The following is a 22,500-nucleotide window of genomic DNA, read 5'->3' as shown; positions in this document are numbered from 1 at the left end:
CCTCCTGGAACACCTGACCTCCTCCTGGAACACCTGACCTCCTTCTGGAACACCTGACCTCCTCCTGTAACACCTGACCTCCTCCTGGAACACCTGACCTCCTCCTGTAACACCTGACCTCCTCCTGGAACACCTGACCTCCTCCTGTACGTGTTTAACAGAGAAACTTTCCAGCAGGAAACTCCATGAACGTTTCTGACTCAGGTCTTTTCCAAAAAGCTCGGAGTATGAATCTCTCTGTGGTGTCCATCCATGCATACCTGAGTGTGTGTGTGTGTGTGTGTGTGTGTCTGTGTGTGTGTGTGTGTGTCTGTGTGTGTGTGTGTGTGTGTGTGTGTGTTCTCTCAGGTGACAGCTCCTGTGATCATTAAATTCAGTCCAGTTCACTTCAGTTCCTCCAGACATGGACCCCCCCCCCCCTCACTGTGACCAGGTGGAGACATTAGGAATTATTAATGTATTTGGTGAACTAGTTTTTATATCATTAAATAACTGATTCAAACCAAACTCATCAGAAGGAGCTGAAATGACAGAAACATCTTTGAGTCCATGTCCCATCTGCCAACATGGAGGAGGAGGGGCTTACTGCAGTCAGCCACCAGGGGGCGATCAAACGGTCGTGTTGTCTTTGACTCAGCTTTGGGAAACAAGTTCCTCATGAAATAAAGAGAAACAACAAACTAGTCATAAAAAAAACATAACTATGAAACTAAAAAAAGACGTGAACCTCTTTATATTTGATTTTAATTATTTGTTAATAAATCATATGAAGTTAGTTAAAGTTTTCCACAGTGAATTTATTCCGAGTCTCATTGTGGTGACGCTGATTTCAAGCTGCTGCTGTTTAAAGAAGTAAAGAGGTTTTTTATGCAAATGCTAAATAAGATTAAACAGCTGAAACTTTATTTTTTCCGCTGACACGGACGTTGAGGTTGTTTTCTGTTGTAAAAGCTCTTTGTGTTATATTATATTATATAACTCCAGAACAGACACTGGGACCCAGTTTCCTGCCGGGATCATTAAAGTTTCATCTCATCTGGAGTCACTGAGGCAGAAGCAGGAAACAGATAAAAATACAATAAATGTAAAAATGTTTTCTTTTTCTTGACGGTTGAAAACTTTCAGCGAGTTGCAAAGTGGAAAAAGATGTTGGAGGCGAGTTCGGCTGCAGCTGGAAAACCTCGGCTCGTCCCACAGCTCACAGAACCAGAGGTCAAAGGTCAGCACTGAACCACATATCAACAGGGAGAAAAGTCATGGCAGGATTTGTCCTCAGGAGACCATGAACGCCCCCTGGTGGCTGCCTGCAGTGTCGATGCTAAGCTAAGCTAACGTCGTCCTGGACGAGAGGTTCTGCTGAAATAATCGAGTCTGACATTTGACGGTTTACATTTCAGACACGAAGCAGAAAACACTGAGGTTTAGTGTCTGTGAGCTTTGTGTGTGTGTCTGTGTGTGTGTGAGTTTGTGTGCGTCTGTGTGTGTGTGAGTGTGTGTGTGTGTGTGTCTGTGTGTGTGTGTGTGTGTGTGTGTGTGAGTTTGTGTGCGTCTGTGTGTGTGTGAGTGTGTGTGTGTGTGTGTCTGTGTGTGTGTGTGTGTGTGTGTGTGTGTGTGTCTGGGTGTGTGTGAGTGTGTGTCAGTGAAGAAGAGGAGAAAGACGATGCTGTAAATCCTCCTCTGCTGCCGCCACTGCTTGAACATTTCAGTGTGAAGTTGTCACTTATAAGCCTTGTCATTTTTCAGTGTGTGTGTGTGTTTGTGCGGGTGTTTGTGCGGGTGTGTGCTTGTCAGGATGTGTGTACTTGATCTCAGCTGGAAAATCCTGAAGCTCCGACTCAGAAACCCAGGTTTGTGATGAAGAGAAGCATCATCAACCGGATCAGGAGGAGGAGGAGGAGGAGGAGGAGGAGGAGGAGGAAGAGGAGGAGGAGGAGGAGGGTGAATTGGGGGGGGGGGGGGGTCTGACAGCTGCTGCAGGTTCACATCAGAACCACATTTCTGCTGAGTCGGCAAACGTCACATCAAGTCAGCTCGTGTGTGTGTGAACGGGAGAAGCTTGTGTATGCACATTTGCCAAGTAATGGTACAAGAGTGTGTGCGTGTGTGTGTTCGTGTTTGTGTGTGTTCGTGTTTGTGTGTATGTGTGTGTGTGTATTTGTTTGTAGGTGTAGGTGTGAGTGTGTGTGTGTGTGAGTGTACACCAGAGAGTTGAAGACAGATTGAGAGCTTGGGTGTATGTTTGAGGTAATACTTAATGCAGTCTTTAGAGTGTGTGTGTGTGTGTGTGTGTGTGTGTGTGTGTGTGTGTGTGTGTGTGTGTGTGTGTGTGTGTGTGAGAGTGTGTGTGCGTGTGTGTGCGTGCGTGGTGCGTGCGTGTGTGTGTGCTGTCGTCCAGGATTTACCCTCGATGAGAGTTAATCTGTCGGCAGGATTCTCTAAAGGTTAGAGAGAGACAGGAGGAGTGTGAGGAAACACTGCAGCTGACCTCATTTTCAACACTACACACACACACACACAAGTGCGCGCACACACACACACACACACACACACACCTTCACCTGTCTTTAATGCTGTTTGATGCTGTGTTTAGTTTGTGTGTCTGTCAGCAAAAAGAACAACTTCTTTGTCTCTTCTTCTTCTGCAGTAGAAGAAGTGAGGAGCTAAAAATAGAAACAGTAAATTAAACATCAGTCTTTTAATTAACCGCTTTCGCCTGAGGACTTAAACTCATTCTTATTTTAATTATGGGTAATTATTTTCTGTATCGATGATTTGATGAATTCAGTGTCACTTCACCTGCAGCTCAGCCTCTCTCCTCCGAGGGACAAACGGTCACACAAACACACAACCTAGAGTCGACAACTAAACAAACACAACCTGCATGTTTCTGGACTGTGAGAGGAAGTTGAAGAAAACAAACGCAGACACACAAAGTCCACACAGAAGCGGGATTTGAACCAGGAACCTTCTTCCTGGGATGTGACAGGAATCCCTCCTGGTGGACGTGAGTCTGCAGAGAACCTGAGCATCAGGTGGAGTCTCGGTCTGGAGCTGAACTCACAGACTGAAGTCCTGACTGATGTTGGAATTTCAAACTTTTTAACTATAGGTTGTGTCTGACAGAATTCTAACAATAAAGATAGGAACAGTTTTAGCTAGATATTATGCTTCATACAAATGATTTTAATAACTGTTGCTATTTAGTGCCAATAATGAATCTTTTTACTTGTTCTAATACTTAACTTTTTGATATTAAAGCGTAACTCCCTCAGATTCGACATCAGACAGAGTTCCAGGAGCTGTCTGATAAAGTTCTGGAGGTCAGACAGAGAGACTTCATTCTGTTTCGTTTCTTTGGTTTCGAGGATCCGAATGTTTACACAGTCAGGTTTGTATTGATATAGCTGAAACATAATATTCTTTGCTTCGCTGGACAACAATTTTGCCCCACATTGCATCTGTGGTTCAAGGACTTTAGTGTCTTCCTTTTCACTTCCGTATTCCAAAAGCCAGGAGGATGGATTACGCCTGCGCACTTCAGAGGAGGAGGAACGAAGATCTACTGTTATAAAATAGACAGACGCCGGATGTTCATGGCGCTCTGATACAACTAATGTACTGGAAGCTCCCATTGCTTTACTGTAACCTGTTCATTGCTTTCTCATTAAATTCTTGATTGAGCAAACTGAGTTCGTCTCGTCTTCTCTTAAAGGATAAAATAACACGTTTTTAACACTGGCGACCTGCAGGTGGCGACGGGTTTGACCCCGAGCGAGTTGACGCCTTCGTCCGTCCGCTGCTGTGAAGAGAAGCCAAGTGGCTCCGCTCCAGCGCACTGATCTCATCTCTGAATATTAAAACACTCGTGCACGCTGTTTGTGGCGTCCCGGTGCTTAGCCTTCTGATTTAGATGGGGGGTGTCAGCCAGGCGGCCCTCGGGCGGTCCCCCCCCCCCCCCCCCCCTTCCCCTCCGTCAGCCCGAGCCGACCTCAGAGCCGTCAGGTGACCCCCGAGTTGTTTCCCTGCAAAGTGTCTCTGTGCTTCCAGGAGAAGACGACGAGTCCAAAGCAGCAGAACAACCAGTGTGTGTGTCTCCTTTAATCAACCAAAACAGGATGTTGTTGTTTATTCTGGGTTTATTGTGTGTTTGTGAGGAGCAGCAGGTTTCTACCGTCGCACTTTAGTTGGTTCCATGTTTTTACTCCGACAGGAAACCGGCTCAGAGACGAGAGGAAGAGTTTGAGATGTTTGTCTGAAGAAAGGAGAAGAGGAAGCAAACAGCGACTCTGAGCAGGACGTCCACTTCCTGTTCCTCTGCTCACCTGCAGCAGGAAGTGTCTCACCGGTGTCTCCTCGTCTCTGCCATAGACATATATAAAGACTAGATGTCTCGTTCAACGGAGCCGGACGTCCGCACATGGCGGCCATCTTGCTACGGGGCAGCTCGCTCACCCATAACATTGTGTTGGTAGTGGTAAATAACCATAACTTGCTCAATTTTCAACCGCTTTTGAAACGGTCTGGTTTGTTATAAACGTCAGAGATGTAGATATGACACTGCATACTTATGAATAATTATGTTATTTTCTAAAAAAATTTAATAATTTATGCAGTGTCATAACTTCATCTCTGACGTTTATAACAAACCAGACCGTTTCAAAAGCGGTTGAAAATTGAGTAAGTTATGGTTATTTACCAACTAAATGTTATGGGTGAGCGAGCTGACCCTTGCAAGATGGCCGCCATGTGGTGACGTCCGGCTCTGTTGGCCAGCAACGCAGACGAGACATCTAGTCTTTATATATATCTATGGTCTCTGCTCCCTCCAGATCTCAGGTCTCAGGTCATCTGGTCTCAGTCTCCGTGTCCCACAGGAAGCTGGAGCTGCTCCGTGAAGACAGACTGGACCACACGTCTCAGGCCCCGCCCAGTTTACAGGTCTGTGCTGAATCTACACAATCCAACACGTGACCATCAAGATATCAACAATGATTTCAGGTCGGCAGCCAAATGGAAATATGTCGAGAATCAAATCCTATCCTTGAAATCTGTGATGACTGAAACTAGATTGTGGTGGTGAAGTGTGGGGGTGGAGGTGGGGGGGGTGGGGGGTGGGGGGGTGTTCAGGGACCCCCGGGTGTCAGTGTCACCCGGTGTGTTCAGACCTGCAGCAGAGATGAAAGAGTGAGCTCAGATAAAACAGACTTCCTGAGTGTCACACACACACCTACACACACACACCTACACACACACACCTACACACACACACACACACACACACACACACACACACACACACACACACACACACACACACACACACACACACACACACACACAGGGCTTCATTCCCTGAACACTAACCTAAAGCTCGACAAACCCTTTGAAGAAACGAGAACACAAAGAGAGTCCTCACCTCCTGTGACTCAAAGGTCCTCACAAAGATAGAAGAACTGACGCACACACACACACGGTTGTTCATGTGGGTTTTGGGGAATGAGACACACGTTCGATTCCCGTTTGTAACTGGACCCCACAAAATAACGTTTGTTGCTAATTGTACACTCGCTCTTTGTCGTGTGTTTGGAGTCATCGTCAGAAACTCCGTCCGACTCGTTCAAACAGGAACATGTGGGGACATCCAGGTGAGGGGCGGAGCCTGTAGAGCAGCAGGGGCGGAGCCTGTAGAGCAGCAGGAGGCGGGACATGGCGTATAAACTCTGCTGTGGACAGATCAGTGTTGTTGTTTCCAGCTCGGCCTCATCACCAGAAGATCTGGAACCTCCTCGTGTTTCCAAGTTCACGTCTTCGTCTACGTGTCCGATGAGTTTTTATTTGGGTTCTGCACGAAAAACCTGAGGAATCTGAACAAGTTGCATCTCAGAGCTTCTGGAAGATCTCAGCTTCATGTCTGGAAGCAGTTTGTTTTCCTACAGCTTGAGAGAGTGGAAAAAAACCTGTTGAAAATCGGCTCTGAATTATTTTCAGTCGGATGATTCAGATGTTTGACGCTCGGCTGATCTTCATTTGTACATGTAGATAATGTGTGTGTGTGTGTGTGTGTGTGTGTGTGTGTGTGTGTGTGTGTGTGTGACCTGCGGGTTGTAACACTGATGTGTGTTGATTGCAGTGAACATGTAACACTGTATGTAATGTGAGGGCGTCTCTCGCCCCGTGGCGTCCGGTGCGTCGCCGTGACAACAGGTATTAGGTTATAATTTAAGCATAAAGCTTAATGGAGCTGGAGTAACGCGGCCTGGGGGGCTCGGGGGGGGGGCTCGGGTCCCGCCTGTCTCTCCCATCTCCTCAGCCCGGCTGGTGGCCTCGTGGCTCCCTCACCCGCCGACACCCCCAGCGTCTTCACAACGTGGGAGAAGCGCTCGGCTCTTCCACCCGACCGCCTCAGAACAGCAGGACACGTGAGAGCAGCAGCACAGAGGGAAGGTTGTAATCTGATTACAGAAGGTTGTAATCTGATTACAGATGTTTGAGGCCGATGAAGCTGTGAAGTTGCTCTAATCTGCCTCAGTAACATCTGGGTTCAGATCTAAAGGAAACAGGAAGTAACAAACCTCAGTTTATTGTATCAGGAGAGGGAAGAAGAACAAGGGATGAAACACAGAGAGGAGAGGAGAGAGTGAGAGGAGCGGGGGGGGCGAGGAGACGAGAGGAGAGAGGAGGTGAAACGAGGGAGAAGGAGCAGGGAAGGTTTCACAGATAGGGTTGCAAAATTCCAGAAATATTCAAAGTTGGAAACTTTCCATGGGAATTAACGGGAATAAACTGGAAATGTTGTGGGTAATTTATACTAACTGTATTCACCTTGTCATATACAGACATAAATATAAACATTTTGTTTTGTCATAGGCTGATTTGAGCCCTGAGGAAACTTTGGGCACTTGACTATATGCTTCTGCATCGTTGTGTCATTCTTAACATAGGTCTTTGCACAGTATTTGCAAATGTACACAGCCTTTCCTTCTACATTGGATGAGGTGAAATGTCTCCACACATGAGAGAGTGCACGTGGCATTGTTCTGTAGAATAAGATGAGAAAAAAGTTTGTAAAAAAACACTAATGCAATGCCAGAGATATAAATAGTTAGCCAAACAATTGGAATCTTCTGTAAACATATTTTACAATTGATGGATAAATGAATGGAAATAGGCTAGATGAACAGATGAACAATCTTCAATCAGCATGCTAATATATTTTCCCAGTAATATCATGGAAACTTACCTGACTAGTCCTGCACTCTACAGCAGGCCTCAGTAGCCCTGCTGTAGAGTGAAGCATGCTGGGAGTTATCTGTGCATGTGATGGAAGAATGACCAGTGGAGGGTTGAAACTCAACGTTCCATACATCTTTAAAATAGAGTTTTGAATGATGTTTTTATTGCTCAGCGTTTAATTTGCGTAGTTAAAATTTTTTCAAAATTCCCGAACTGAACTTCCCATGGAAACTTTCCGCCCCTTTGCAACCCTATTCCAGATGATAAATATTCACTCGGTCACACGACAGAGAGAATCTGTGAGAAGAAGAAATATAAACACAACTCATTCAAGTGATGACAACATTACGACCCCGGAGAAAATGAAAAAGTGAAACGTCAGCAGATGTTTGAGAGACGACAGGAGAGTTAACCTGAGGAAGAGGAGGATGAAGGTCTGTGAACACAGGAGGTGAAGGTGAAAGGATGGAAGAGATTAAAGGAGACGAGGACGAGGTGAAAGATTAACAGGCCGTCTGTCAGTCACACACACACACACACACACATAGACACACACACACACACACACACACACACACACACATACACACACACCCTGTCTGGTGAAGTTTAGAGTCTGTCAGTCTGTTTCCTGTCGCTTGTTAGAGTGTGTGTGTGTGTGTGTGTGTGTGTGTGTGTGTGTGTGTGTGTGTGTGTGTGTGTGTGTGTGTGTGTGTGTGTGTGTGCGACTTCAAACTAAATACACACCGACCAATGAGGCGTCCCTGACGTCAGCTTGTGGGGACACGTGGGTCCAGTCTACTTCAGAGGGTTCAGGTTACGCTAGGTAAAGGTAAAGGTCAAGGGTCAAAGGTCAGGCCTTTAGTTCTGATGGTTGAAGTTAGTGTAGATTCATGTTTTCATTTGAAACGATTAAAGTTTTACATTTAAACTCAGATTCAGTTTCTTCTGACGGCCACAAAACTTTCAGAGAAGCTCAAACTGAGACGTGTGGAAACGCTGTTGATCTGTTTTAGTTTGAAAACTCTGTGGCTGTGTTTTATTCTGGAGGAGCAGAAACAGATGTTTGAAAACGAGGACTCTGATTGGGTGTTTATTGGTCACGATGTAGCCTTCTCTGATTGGTCAGGCTCCTGTCACATGACCTCCTTCTACAATAACACAGGCAGTGGTCACATGATGACGATACAGAGTCAAAACGTTTGTGTGAACAAAGAGCGTTTTATTTTGAAAACAGCTTTCAAAGGAAAGGTTGAAGGAATTAAACTCCACCCAAACCACTTTCCACCAGGGGGGTGGGGGGGTGGCTGGAGGGACAGAACATATGCTGTGTGTGTGTGTGTGTGTGTCTGTGTGTGTGTGTGTGTGTCTGTGTGTGTGTGTGTGAGTGTGTGTGTGTTTTTTGTTTCCATCTGAAACTGTCTCTTTCTTTATCCATCTGTCGCTTGTTCCAACGGTCAGACTGATCTGAAAAGACACACACGCACACACACACACACACACACACACACACACACAAACACACACACACACACACACACACACACACACACACACACACACTATAGATAGAACTTATTAAAACATGAAATATGAATGTGTATAATAAAGCTTTGGAAACGTTGCTGTAAATCTTGTGAAGGTGTTTTTTAGACACTTGAAATATGATGTAAATTTAAAGGACAAACATGAAAGCCCATTGGTCGGGTTGGATGAGTTAAAGCTTCCGTCCAATCAGAGCCTCTCACCTGTGAGGAGGAAACAGCTTTTTAACTTCACTTATCTTTTCATTAATTGTCCTAACCTTGTTGAAGCTAAACATCAGAATCATGTTGCTCTAGCTTCGTGGATCTTGTCTCTTCAGGATCTATATCTCCAGCCTCCATCAGACTAGTGACGGAGAGGAGGAGGTAAAAAGACAGAAGGCCGCATTGCTTCCTGTCTCGGACTGGGAGGAGTTTCTCTCTCGGACTGGGAGGAGTTTCTCTCTCGGAGGTCACAGAGCTCTGAGCTGATGAAGGACACACGCTGAAGAATTGATGTTCAGACGTGTGGCGACCACGGAGATGTTTTACAGCTGCGTGAACCTCAAGGATGAAAGTATTTCACGTCTGGACAGCTGCAGCCGTGTGGCTGACGATGGAGGCGGAGCTTCAATTCCTCAGGAGAAATATGATCAAGTCAGAAAAGTCGAATTACCGATCACGACAAGAAAGAGAAGTAAGAACTTCTTTAGCGTGGTATTGTAACCAGGCTGGAGTTCTTGTTTCTATAGAGAAACAAAAGTGAAGCCAGAGTGTCTCAATCGCCCCCTGGTGGTATATTATAGTTCATACACCTCCTCCATGTTAGCAGATGGGACATGAACCAAACTTAAGAATCAAAGAAGACGTTAAATAGATGTTTGTAAAGATGTTTCTGTCATTTCAGGTCGTTCTTCTCTCTGATGTTTTTTCAGTTTGGTTTGAGTCAGTTATTTGATGATATAAAAACAGGCTGAGACGTGATGATTGACAGCTGACACTGACTCCTGATTGGTCGATGCCACGGCTTCATCTCCATCTGACACGTCATCATCATAACATGACAGCGTTTGAATTCAAGTTATTATGGCTTCATTTCTGGAGAGTGAGAGAATCTCATTAAACAGTCTGAGACGTGTGTCCTTCCATCTGCCTACATATCCCAGGACTCATTGCTCACCCGTGATGAAGCTCTGAGACTGACCGTGATTGGTCGACGGGGTTGATATCCCGGCTCCGCCCCCTGATCACAAGATGGCCGATATTTTGGCTTCATTTCAAGATGGTGGAAGGAGGTGGAGTCTCATCGTCCATCTTTATTTAAAGTCTTTGTTTTTAATTGATTTAATTACTGTCCTCACCCCCTGAGTGTCATCGCGACCTGACGTAAAGTGGGCGGATCTTCATAACCGACGGTTCAGTTCAGACCAGATTCACCAGGAGGAGGCGGCTTCTCTCCAGATGGCGCTGCACTGGTTCCATCGGACAGAGGTTAGAAAGCAGAACGTGGAGGAATGAGCTTCTCTCCTGACAGCAGTGACACGCCCCCTCGCCTCGTTTCCTCGCCGGCTCCATCACCATGTCACGCTCGGCCCTCGTCACTCGGCCTCGGCGCCCGTGGCCCGCCGCTGAACCAGGCGAGGGCTCATTACAGCGGGGGGGCCTCAGAGGAGGGAGAGCTGATGTTTAGCAGCTGAATCACCTCCCAGCGCCTGGCATTGGTTTCAGCCTGTCGGGGCGAAGAACATCATTCATCAGCAGCTGTCAGGCAGGAAGAGGCCGCGCTCATTACGCCTCCCGCCGCTCCTCAGCGCCGCTCGCTGCTGAGAGCGGCCTCAGTGGGCGGAGCCGGATCATTCAGAGGAATCTGACTAACTGCAGAGCTGAGGTGGAGGATTTAAGACGGAGCGAGACACAGTTTAACATCAGAGTCTGTGTTGGTGTCAGAGAGGAAAACTATTTGAAACCTGCACTTTACTTTTATTCACTTTTACATCGTGACAAATGCAAAAGAGAAGAGAAAACATCTGAGTGGCGTCGGACACACGGAAGATTCTGAAGGAGACGTCTGTGTTGTTGTGAAAGTGTCTGAGTGGAGAATCTACTGCTGCCTTGCTCATGGGTGAAGGTTAAAACTCCGGAGAAAGTCCGATTGTCTACAAACGGCTACAAGCCTCTCGCCGTCAGACAGTGTGAATGTGAGACATTCAAACAAAGACGCTTCTATTAGTAACAACTGTGATTTTACTGGAATGTCAAGTACAAACTGCTGCTGGTGAACAGGCCTGTGGAAACATCTGGATCCCTGAGTTCCTCTGGAGTGTGTTGAGATTTCTCAATTTTAGTTTCTCTTTGAGCTGACAGAATTCTAAACAAATAAAGATAGAAGTATTTCAAATGATATTTGTACTCTCAACAATAAAGATAGAAGTATTTTTAGTTAGATATTAGGCCTTCATACAGAATATTAGCAAGAACCTTTTGATTCTCAGAATGTTCAATCTTGAAACTAGCTGGAATTGTGTGTGTGTGTCACAATGATGGTCAGTCTCACAGCTGTCTTGATAGGAGGTCAGACAGAGTGACGTCGTTGACTTAATGTTGGACGCTGCTTTGGTTTGAGGATCCGAATGTTTACAAACTCAGGATTGTTTTGATGAAGCAGAAAACATAATAATCTTTTCTCCAATTGTAAACACCTTTTGCCCACATTGCATCTGCTGGTTCAAGGTCTTTTTTGAAGTAAACAGGTTGCCTAGCAACTATAGCGTCATTGGGAGTGTCTTCCTTTTCTACCTCCATATTCCAAAAGCCAGGAGGATGAACTACGCCTGCGTACTTCCGAAGAGGAGGAACGAAGATCTACTGTTATAAAATAGACAGACGCCAGATGTTCGGGCGTTCTTATACAACTAATGTACTGGAAGCTCATTGCTTTACTGTGACATGTTCATTGCTTTCTAAATAAATACTTGATTTGAGCAAACCGAGTTCGGCTCGTCTTCTCTTAAAGGATAAAAGAACACGCTTCACAAGTGTCACCGTGGAGGAGGAGGATCTCAATGTTAAATAAATCATCTGGACTCAGCGTTATAAAGACAACATGAAAGGATGATGTGTGGTTTTAGAAACCGGCCGTCAGCCTGATATCTGGGAGGAGAGAGGGATGAGTCCGGCCAGAGGAGAGGATCTTAATATAGAATCTACTGACTCTGTCCCTTTCTCCCCAAAACACAGAGCGAGCCGGCGGCGTTGGGTTTCTGACGCTTCACCGTCCTGCTCGGCTGATAGAAGCTCCGGGTCGGGGGGGAGGCTCAGAGGCTGTTGACGTTTCAGTTGAGTTTTTTTTCTTGATGTGTTTGACATTTTCGTTGTAGTGTCGGCAATGAGCTGTTATTTATAAATAGAAATAAGGTTTCCTCCACATGTCAGAGATAAGGTCTGTCCACCGAGACGCCCCCTGCTGGTTCGAAGCCTCACTTTGATTTCCTGTCCAGCGCCATCTTGGATCATTGAATCCTCCGTGTGGTCGATCCTGGATTGATCTGCTCAGTCGACTCTGCAGCTGAGATGTTTTGGTTTTTATTTCTGCATCTTATTTTCAAAAGTTATTCAGGAAAGTTTTTGGGTTGACACAAAAAATGTATTTTAGCATTTTCACATTTCTATTCAGACCGACAAACAAACCGACAGTTATTTTTGTGTAGAAATCTGTCATCTTGTTCTGTGTGCGTCTGTAGGTGAGCGACGCCGGATGATTGACAGCTCTATGGATACACAATTATGAGAGAAAGAGTGGAAAGAAATAGCTTCAAAGGCTGTGTGTGTGTGTGTGTGTGTGTGTTTGTGTGTGTGTGTGTGTGTGTGTGTGTGTGTGCGTGTGTGTGTGTGAGTCAATTTTCCGACACTTAAGACTCCAACAGACTTCAAGTGTTTAAGTGTTTTACTCTGACAGTTTTCTCTTCTTTCATCCATCCATCAGGCATTATTATTACTGCTGTCACTGGTCATTAGTTGTGTGTGTGCGTGTGTGTGCGTGTGTGTGTGTGTGTGTGTGTGTGTGTGTGTATGTATGTGTGTGTATGTGTAGAGGGTAGTAATCACTCGATGGTCACATGCAACTGTGAGATTGAACTTTGTACTTAAAGGGAAATTTTGCTCAATTTGCAATGTCATTTGAAGCCTGTTACTCATCTGACACACACACACACACACACAGAGAGACACACACACACACACACACAGACAGACACACACACACACACACACACACACACACACAGAGAGAGACACACACACACACACACAGAGAGACACACACACACACACACATACGTCTGGTAGAAACATGTGTTCCTCACTCGTTGGTCAAGTTGATGGTTCTCAGATTGCTGTGTGACATGTTGGACAGATGGAGGGTGGAGGATAACTGTCGCTCACCTTCCTCCTCCTCCTCCTCCTCCTCCTCCTCCTCCTCCTCCTCCTCCTCCTCCTCCTCCTCCTCCTCCTCCTCCTCCTCCTCCTCCTCCTCCTCCTCCTCCTCCTCCTCCTCCTCCTCCTCCTCCTCCTCCTCCTCCCCCTCCTCCTCCTCTTAACTGAAACCATCTGTCCTGATGAAGATGACGGGCTGACACACAACACCATGGAAACCTCCCGTCTCCAGGCCTGGTGGCTCTGCTGAGTGTTTCCTGACAGTGAGATGTTCTCTGAAGCTGTTTTCAGACACAAACTACAGGAAAATATCCAGATAATCCAAGTTCACGTCTTCGTCTTCTACGTGTCCGGCTCCTCTTCTTCATCCTGAGATGTTTGTGTTCTTCCAGTTTCACGTCTGTCACGTGTTAGAAACCTCGTCCACACGTCCACTCGCTCACTGGGAAGCTTCCACACATTGTCCTGCTGGTTCCTCACATGGACTCTGACATGTTACACACATGTTACCAGGAGGCTGCAGGAGAAGATCCAGAACATGTCCAGAGACACTGACTGAGACACAGAACCTACAGAACATCTGAGGAACTTGTGTGGATTCAGTGCAGCTCTCAAAGCAACTAAATTGTCTGGGATTTGAATCAGCAACCTTCAGAGTGTCTCCCAGTCCTGTCCCATCCGATCAGTCCAGTCCTTCATCACAGCTCTCTCACTCTGATTCCCTCTGCAGAGGAAGAGGAGGAGCCGTGATGAAAGGATCTGAACTTTGAAATGAAACTCGTCTAACGAATGAAAACTCTTCTGTAGTTTCCTCTCTGTGGTCGTGGTCCTCGTGGTGGTGAAGTGATCTCAGCTGATCTCCTCTGTGGAGACGAGCTCGGGGGTGCTGGTGTTATGACACGCTGCTCACCACCAAGCTATTAAACCTCGTTATCTTCCATCCCATTACACATGTGATCTGATCTTCCTCCACGCCGCTGCACATTTACATATCCGCTCCCTCACACTCCACTGACTAATTAATTAGGACTTAATTGAACTCGTTTGCATGTGACTGAACCTTCATGTGGCAGAATGAAATGAGCCCCGTGTGATCGCAGGTCGTCAAGGTGTGTGTGTGTGTGGAGGGGGGGGGGGGGGGGGTTCAGCGTCGCCGCCTCCGGGTGAACGGAGCCGGTTCGTTACTGAGACACGTTACATTATAGACGAGTAGTAACTCATTACATGCAATGACGATTACGTAATCAGATTACAACAAATACTCCCAGAGACAGATGCTCACCGGAGACGTCCTGTCTCTCGTCCTGCGTTACCGGGCTTTGTGAAAAGGGGCGTGTCCGACGAGTCACTCAGCGGGGAATTACCCACACTTGGTGACTATAGTCGGACACGCCCCCTCACTAACCTAACAGTACCTGGAGCCTTTAAAGGCCGGAGCATGCTTCTGCGTCGTCAGGGGCCCGCAAGCACGCAGTTGTGACGCAGGACTCGTTGTCATTCATGGTTCTCCAACCGTTGCGCGTGTTGCCATGCAATTCCCCTCCAGAACACTAGGCGGAGTAATGTTTTTTGTCGAAGCCGGCTCTTCTTCGTGTGTGGCACCAAGAAGAGCGGTTTATTTACATCGCCACGGCGGCTCCTCAGAGCCTTTTTCTGGCGGAAAAATCCACCGGTCAGTGACGGGTTATACTAGTGGACATAGTGTCGGATCTCTTCTGCCAAGTGCTCTTCTATCTGGTCCATATTCGTTATTCTAAATCTTCCGTGGTTTCCGGGCATGAACCGGAAATGCGACTCCGGAAATGATGTAGTCAGCAGACCAATCACAGCCCTCGCGGGCGAGTGACGCTTGCGGGGCTTTGCCGTCTAGTTAGAAAAATTGGCCGACGCACGTAAGCACGTAAGAAGGGCTCTTACGCTTCCGGGCCCGTGAAAACGCAGAAGCATGCTCCGGCCTTTAGTCTCAGGCACCTTCTGCACGACTGACCAGGAGCCTCAGTGTTTCTCCTTCACCACAGTTTGTTGGATTCTCACGAAACAACAAAGTCTGCAGCGTTTGAAGCCTTAATTATAATTATAAACAACTGAGAAACTTTCATGTCGTTACCTGTATTGTTTCCTCCGACAGCCTTGACTCAGACTGGTGCCGGGGAATCGGAGACTCGTTCCTCCGGATGCTCCTGCTGTGAGGTTCACATGTTGGGTCTTCTCCTCCTCCTCTTCTGCACCGGGGTCGTGAGGGTTTCTTGTTTCCATCCAGGCTGAGTTCCTCCTGATGGAGGCCTTGGAGCAGCGTGACCGATTGATTGGAGGCTGCAGCCGACATGTCGCCTGAGTGGCTGCTGCAGAGAGAGAGAGAGAGAGAGAGAAACCAGCAGAGAGAGAGAGAGAAACCAGCAGAGAGAGAGAGAGAGAGGAACCAGCAGAGAGAGAGAGAGAGAGAAACCAGCAGAGAGAGAGAGAGAGAAACCAGCAGAGAGAGAGAGAGAAACCAGCAGAGAGAGAGAGAGAAACCAGCAGAGAGAGAGAGAGAGAGGAACCAGCAGAGAGAGAGAGAGAGAGAGAAACCAGCAGAGAGAGAGAGAGAGAAACCAGCAGAGAGAGAGAGAGAGAGAGAGAGAGAGAGAGAGAGAGAGAGAGGAACCAGCAGAGAGAGAGAGAGAGAGAGAAACCAGCAGAGAGAGAGAGAGAGAAGCCAGCAGAGAGAGAGAGAGAAACCAGCAGAGAGAGAGAAAAAAAAGAGCAAAGAGAGAGAGAGGAACCAGCAGAGAGAGAGAGAGAGAGAAACCAGCAGAGAGAGAGAGAGAAACCAGCAGAGAGAGAGAGAGAGAAACCAGCAGAGAGAGAGAGAAACCAGCAGAGAGAGAGAGAGAGAAACCAGCAGAGAGAGAGAGAAACCAGCAGAGAGAGAGAGAGATAGAAACCAGCAGAGAGAGAGAGAGAAACCAGCAGAGAGAGAGAGAGAGAGAAACCAGCAGAGAGAGAGAGAAACCAGCAGAGAGAGAGAGAGAGAGAAACCAGCAGAGAGAGAGAGAGAAACCAGCAGAGAGAGAGAGAGAAACCAGCAGAGAGAGAGAGAAACCAGAGAGAGAGAGAGAGAAACCAGAGAGAGAGAAACCAGCAGAGAGAGAGAGAGAGAAACCAGCAGAGAGAGAGAGAGAGACCTGCAGCGAGAGAGAGAGAGAAACCAGCAGAGAGAGAGAGAGAGAGAAACCAGCAGAGAGAGAGAGAGAGAAACCAGCAGAGAGAGAGAGAGAAACTAGCAGAGAGAGAGAGAGAGGAACCAGCAGAGAGAGAGAGAGAGAAACCAGCAGAGAGAGAGAGAGAGAGACCAGCAGAGAGAGAGAGAGAGAAACCAGCAGAGAGAGAGAGAGAGAAACCAGCAGAGAGAGAGAGAGAGAAACCAGCAGAGAGAGAGAGAGAAACCAGCAGAGAGAGAGAGATAGAGAGAAACCAGCAGAGAGAGAGAGAGAGACCAGCAGAGAGAGAGAGAGAGAGAGAGAAACCAGCAGAGAGAGAGAGAGAGAAACCAGCAGAGAGAGAGAGAGAGAGAGAGAGAAACCAGCAGAAACCAGCAGAGAGAGAGAGAAACCAGCAGAGAGAGAGAGAGAAACCAGCAGAGAGAGAGAGAGAGACCAGCAGAGAGAGAGAGAGACCAGCAGAGAGAGAGAGAAACCAGCAGAGAGAGAGAGAGAGAAACCAGCAGAGAGAGAGAGAGAGAGAGAAAAACCAGCAGAGAGAGAGAGAGACCAGCAGAGAGAGAGAGAGAGAAACCAGAGAGAGAGAGAGAGAGAGGAACCAGAGAGAGAGAGAGAGAGAGGAACCAGATAGAGAGAGAGAGAGAGAAACCAGAGAGAGAGAGAAACCAGCAGAGAGAGAGAGAGAGAGAGAGACCAGCAGGAACAAACCGAGCCGGCAGCAGCGGAGAACCGGAGCTAAATTTCAAACGCCAAAGTGTCGAGTTGATTTTCGTGACCTCAGGGACGAGTTTCATGGAAAATGTCTTCAAGGGAACAACTCGCCCGTGAAATAATGCAGCGCTGCTTTCTTTAACATCAGAAAGGACACAGTGAGCCTCCAGGGGGCGCACTCACAAAAACATCCAGAGGCTCAAAGCAGCTCCTAACTGGCTGAGTCGGTGAAACCTTAAGAAAGTGGGGGTCAAAGAGAATTTCACAAAGCTTCTTAACGGACAGATGCTCACCAGTTCATGTTCTTTGAAGTCAGAATATGTTTAAAAAAAAACGAGACGCTGCACACAACATGTGTTTGTGTGTTTAGAAGGTTTAACAACATCTATACACCTCTTTGCAATATCTAAATAATTTAAAACATAAACAATAAACAATCACAAAGAACGCTATTGGCTGAAAAGTGAAGTGGGCTTGTTACAGCTGAACAAACAGTTTGCAAGGGACAAAAAATAAATATTTGTCAAGGACAAGGGATTGGAAAATTATGTTCATTGGTTAATCAGTGATGACGTCAGTGTTTCCTGTTAATTACCATCTTCTTCTAATTTGTAATCTGTTATAGTTTCATAATGAATCAAATAAAAGATAAGATCATAAAGCTGGGCTCAGACTACAGGAGGAGAACCGGCCGTCCCATCAATTTACAACTACTTCTATTTCCAGATCTGCGGATCCAGAAACACCTGAACATCATCTCTGAACTTCTGGAGTCCAACAATCCGAGAAGTTCTAGAAACAGAAATACAAAGACAAGGATTTTCTCCTTTTTAAAGTGAGAAGAAGAAAAATGAAAGAATGAATCCTGACGGTTAGCAAACGTTAGTGTAAATCATAAATTAAAGAGAAAGGTTGATGCAGATATTCTTGTTATTTCCAGAATAATCTCTGAGTTGTTCAGACAGAAACAGACTGAAGTGATTTCAACCCGACGAACTCCTGCGATCGGATAACACACAATAATAACACACATACACACACACACACACACACACACACACACAGACACACACACACACACACACACACACACACACGACTGGTTTCATTTCTACCAGTAGAAGAAAGCTCCAGTTAAATCATATCAATCTGAGTGAATTGGTTTTTTATGGCTGATAAATGGCGCTGCTGGAGGCCGTCGTCATGGCAACGGACGGGAAACAGTTAACCTGCAGACAGGAAGTTGAAGCAAGGCATCAACTCTGGCAGGGTGCGGGGTTCAATTCCCACTGAGAGCATAAAGAAAACTGTCACAGCAGGTTTAATGTAAATAATCAAACTGGGGTTAATGAACCAAATGAAGAGATGAAGAGAAAGTGAAATGATCAATAAAAGATCAATAAGTGACAGTTTCTGTCATATTATAAGAATAAAGTAATATCCCGACTATTCTCTCCTGATATTATGACCCTCTTGGTTTTGTTCCCTTTAAAGACACTAATACTCCATCGAAGGACGATTATCTGTCTTTGGAAGAAAATATTTTCAACACATTAAATGAAAGTTTACAGTTGACAGGTCTCTGAGGAGAGAACATGATTTATAGAATCTGCGTGATTCAGAAACGTGTTTGTTAGAATGAGAGAAACAGTGAGAAGGTCCAGTGTGTCACAGGTCAAAGGTCACCAGAGTCTGATCACAGTTTATTGATGTGATATTATCTCTTTGTTCTTCATGAGTCTCATCACGTTAGTTCACACCAGAGGTATTATTATTATATCTATTATTATATATCTGTCTTATTATCTCCAACTTATTATCTCTCTGACTCTCTGTCTCTCTCTCTCTCTCTCTCTCTGTCTCTCTCTCTCTCTCTCTCTCTCTCTGTCTCTCAATCTCTCTCTCTCTCTCTCTCTCTCTCTCTCTCTCTGTCTCTCTCTCTCTCACTCTTTCACTCTCTCTGACTCTCTCTCTCTCCCTCTCGCGCTCTCCCTCTCTCACCCTATGTGTGTGTGTCCCTCTCTCTCTCTATCACTCTGTCTTTCGCTCTGTCTCTCTCCCCCCCCTCTCTCTCTCTACTCTCGCTCTCTAGTCTCTCTCTCTCTCTCTCTCCCCCCTCTCTCACTCTCTCTCTCTCTCTCTCTCTCTCTAACTCTCTCCCTCTCTGTGTGTGTGTGTCGCTCTCTCTCTCTCTCCCCTCTCTCTCACTCTCGCTCTCTCTCAGGCTTGAGACCTGTCACTCTCTCCTTCTCTACTCTCTCTTGCTCTTTCTCTCTCTCTCCCTCACTCCCTCTCTCTTTCGCTCTGTCTCTGTCTCTCTCCCCCTCTCTCTTTCTCTCTCCCCCCCTATCACTCTCTCTCTCTCTCTCACTCACTCCCTCTCTGTGTGTGTGTTGCTCTCTCTCTCTCCCTCTCTCTCTCTTCCTCTCTCCCTCCTTCTTTCGCTCTGTCTCTCTCTCTCTCCCCCTCTACTCTCTCTCTCTCTGTCTCTCTCTCTGTCTCTCACTCTCTCTGACAAACACACTGTCTCTCTCTCTCTCCCTCTCTACTCTCTCTCACTCTTTCCCTCTCTCTCTCTCTTTCTCTCTCACTCTCCTTTCTCTCCCTCCCCCCCTCTCGCTCTCTATCTCTCTCCCTCTCTCACTCTCTCTTTGGCTCTGTCTCTCTCTCTCACTCTTTCCCTCTCTCTCCCTCTCTCTCTCCATCTCCCCCCCCCCTCTCACTCTCTCTCTCCTCCCCTCTCACTCTCGCTCTCTCTCAGGCTGGAGATCTGTCACTCCGTCCCTCCCCTGCTCTCTGATTGGCCCCTCTCCTCCTCGGTGGGCGGGGCTTGGAGCCACATGGAGGCTGCTTGGTGTCTGCGCTCTTCAGTCTGGTTCTCCTCCTCCTCCCGTGGAGACTCTCTGGATCAGCTTGGTGCATCTTCATCCTCTCATCCTCCTCTTCCTCTGTCCGGGGAACATCTGACCTGAACTCTGAATATTATCGGAACATCTGAACTTCTTCTGCTGTTTCTGTTTTATAACGGAGAAGAAAAGTCGGATTATCAGTTGTTCTGTTTCGTGCGTAAATCCTGATGAATTCTGGATGAACTGCAGTACTCGACCTGGGACTGGTTCTATCTCACATCGCGGACCTGATCTGGACCTGGACCTGATCTGGACCTGGATCTGAAGTGAAGGGATCGTTTGATTCCCTGCATCAGGGAACTTGGCTCTTTTGGACCTTTAACGCACGGATCGTCCCGGGTCCGGTGGCTGAGACGGACCCGGTCCTGGCTTCTGTCCCGGAGACGGTTTGATGGAAACATGAGCAAAGCTGCGAACGAACCGGTTCCTCGTCTGCACCTCCTCCTGCACCTCCTGCTCCTGCTGCTCCTCCACCTGCTCCTAGTCTCAGCGGGGGGTCCAGCGCGCTACTTCGGCCAGATCCCAGAGAACTCCCCGGCCGGGACCCCGGTGGTCGGGGTGGTCTTACCGCTGGAGACCGGCAGCTGCCCCGGAGCGGACCTCAGGGCCGGCCTGAAGGGGGACTACAAGGAGGACTTCCAGCTTGTTCGCCACCGGGGCAGCCGGGTCCACTGGGACCACCTGGGTCACCTGGACCCCCGGTGGTCCCGGGACCACCTGGTTCTGGTGTCCTCCAAAGTGCTGGACCGGGAGTTCATCGCGATGTACCAGCTGACGGTGCAGCTGCCGTCCCGGTGCCGGGGGGGACCGGCCGCGGTCCGGGTCCAGGTGGAGGTGTCGGACCGGAACGACAACACCCCCCGGTTCACCAGCGGGAACGTGACCGTGGAGGTGGACGAGCTGACCCCGGTCGGGACCGAGCTGGCCCGGTTCGACGCGAGGGACGGGGACGCGGACCGGAACGGGCTCGTGAGCTTCTTCGCGTCCCCGGAGGTTCCTGTGCTGCACGTGGGCCCGCGGACCGGACGGGTGACGCTGGCCGGGTCGCTGCGGGGGGTTCGGCACGTGACCCTGCGCGTGCACGTGAGGGACGGCGGGGACCCGGTTCTGCTCGGGGACCCGGTGCTCCTGCACGTGACCGTGCACCGGCACCGAACCAGCAGGGGGCCGCGGGCCGTCCCCGAGGAGCCGGTCTACACGGTGACCGTTCCGGACCACGTCCGGGTCGGGGACCTGGTGTTCACGGTGCCGGACCAGCGGTTCCAGCAGCGCTGGTTCGAGGTTCTGTCCGAGGCGGACTCCCCGGTCCAGGTGGAGCGGGACTCGGGGCGTCTGTACCTGGCGAGCCGCCTGCAGGAGCCGGCCCACGTGACCGTGAAGATCCAGAACCGCAGAGGTAAGAAGACCTGGACCCGGTCTGCTCCAAGGGTCGGATCCGGTCCCGCTGCTGTGTGCTGGTTCTGACCTGTTGTGTTTAAAAGCATCTTTACAATTTACATCATAAACTTCCAGAGAAGTGAAGTCACCGGATGTTACTGGAGTCATCTGATTAATGTTTAATGTTTAATGTTTAATGTTTAATGTTATTAATTTAATGTGGAAACTTGATGTTTATAGAAAGAGTGAAATGTTCCTTTAATATAATGACGAGTCGATCAGTGGTTTCTCTTTGAGCTGCAGCAGTGTGTGTGTGTGTGTGTGTGTGTGCGTGGGTGTGCATGTGTCAGAGTAGGTGTGCGTGTGTGTGTGTGTCTGTGTGTGTATGTGTGAGTGTGTGTGTGTGTGTGTGTGTGTGCATGTGTGTGTGTGTGTGTTGGCTTGTTTCCAGCAGGAGTTTGAATCGACCTTAACCGTCACAGGCCACTTTCCACTCTTTCATTCATTCCTTATACAGCACTCTTCAAATCACTGCCAAGTGTGTGTGTGTGTGTGTGTGTGTGTGTGTGTGTGTGTGTGTGTGTGTGTGTGTGTGTGTGTGTGTGTGAGAGAGAGAGAGATTGCTGGCAACACACTGAGTCGGTTGTTAAAGGACAAACAGAACTGACAGTATTTAGTGTGTTTATCCCAACTACACACACACACACACACACACACACACACACACACACACACACACACACACCCAGGTGTTTCTTCAAGGCCTTGACTGAAGCTGATCATGTGTATGTTGTGTATTGTTTGGGCAGAAGTGCAGTGTTTGGATTTTCTCTCGTTAATGTTGTGATTCCACATTTTTTCTGAAGGATCTCGATGAGTCATGAACACAAACAACAACAACAACAACAACAACAACAACAACAACACACAGTTCATCAGCAACATTCAAACAATCCGTCCTGGTCCAACTTCTTTGCACTGATTTTTCATATTTTCAGGACTTTTCTCCAAATCATTCGAAGCTTTGCTTGTGAAACTTAATTCATCGCAGAAGAACTCTGATCTTCTGGACTCACTGGTGTCAGAGGATCATCTTCACACACTAGAGCTGGAGAT

The 22,500-nt window shown here is 47.6% G+C and overlaps 1 protein-coding gene across 1 annotated transcript in view; it reads left to right on the top strand.

The window, feature by feature from the left end:
- Positions 1–20,406: 20,406 nt before the first annotated feature.
- Positions 20,407–22,500, top strand: part of si:dkey-22o22.2 (neural-cadherin) — a 99,806-nt gene continuing 97,712 nt past the window's right edge. Inside the window, exon 1 of the mRNA XM_061081983.1 lies at positions 20,407–21,403. Coding sequence (XP_060937966.1) covers positions 20,407–21,403 — 997 coding nt within the window. The remainder of the gene's footprint in view (positions 21,404–22,500) is intronic.

This window comes from Limanda limanda, chromosome 11, assembly GCF_963576545.1.
Source record: "Limanda limanda chromosome 11, fLimLim1.1, whole genome shotgun sequence".
NCBI lineage: Eukaryota > Metazoa > Chordata > Actinopteri > Pleuronectiformes > Pleuronectidae > Limanda > Limanda limanda.
The sequence above is the reverse complement of the archived record's forward strand: the minus strand, read 5'-3'. Positions and strand labels throughout refer to the sequence as shown.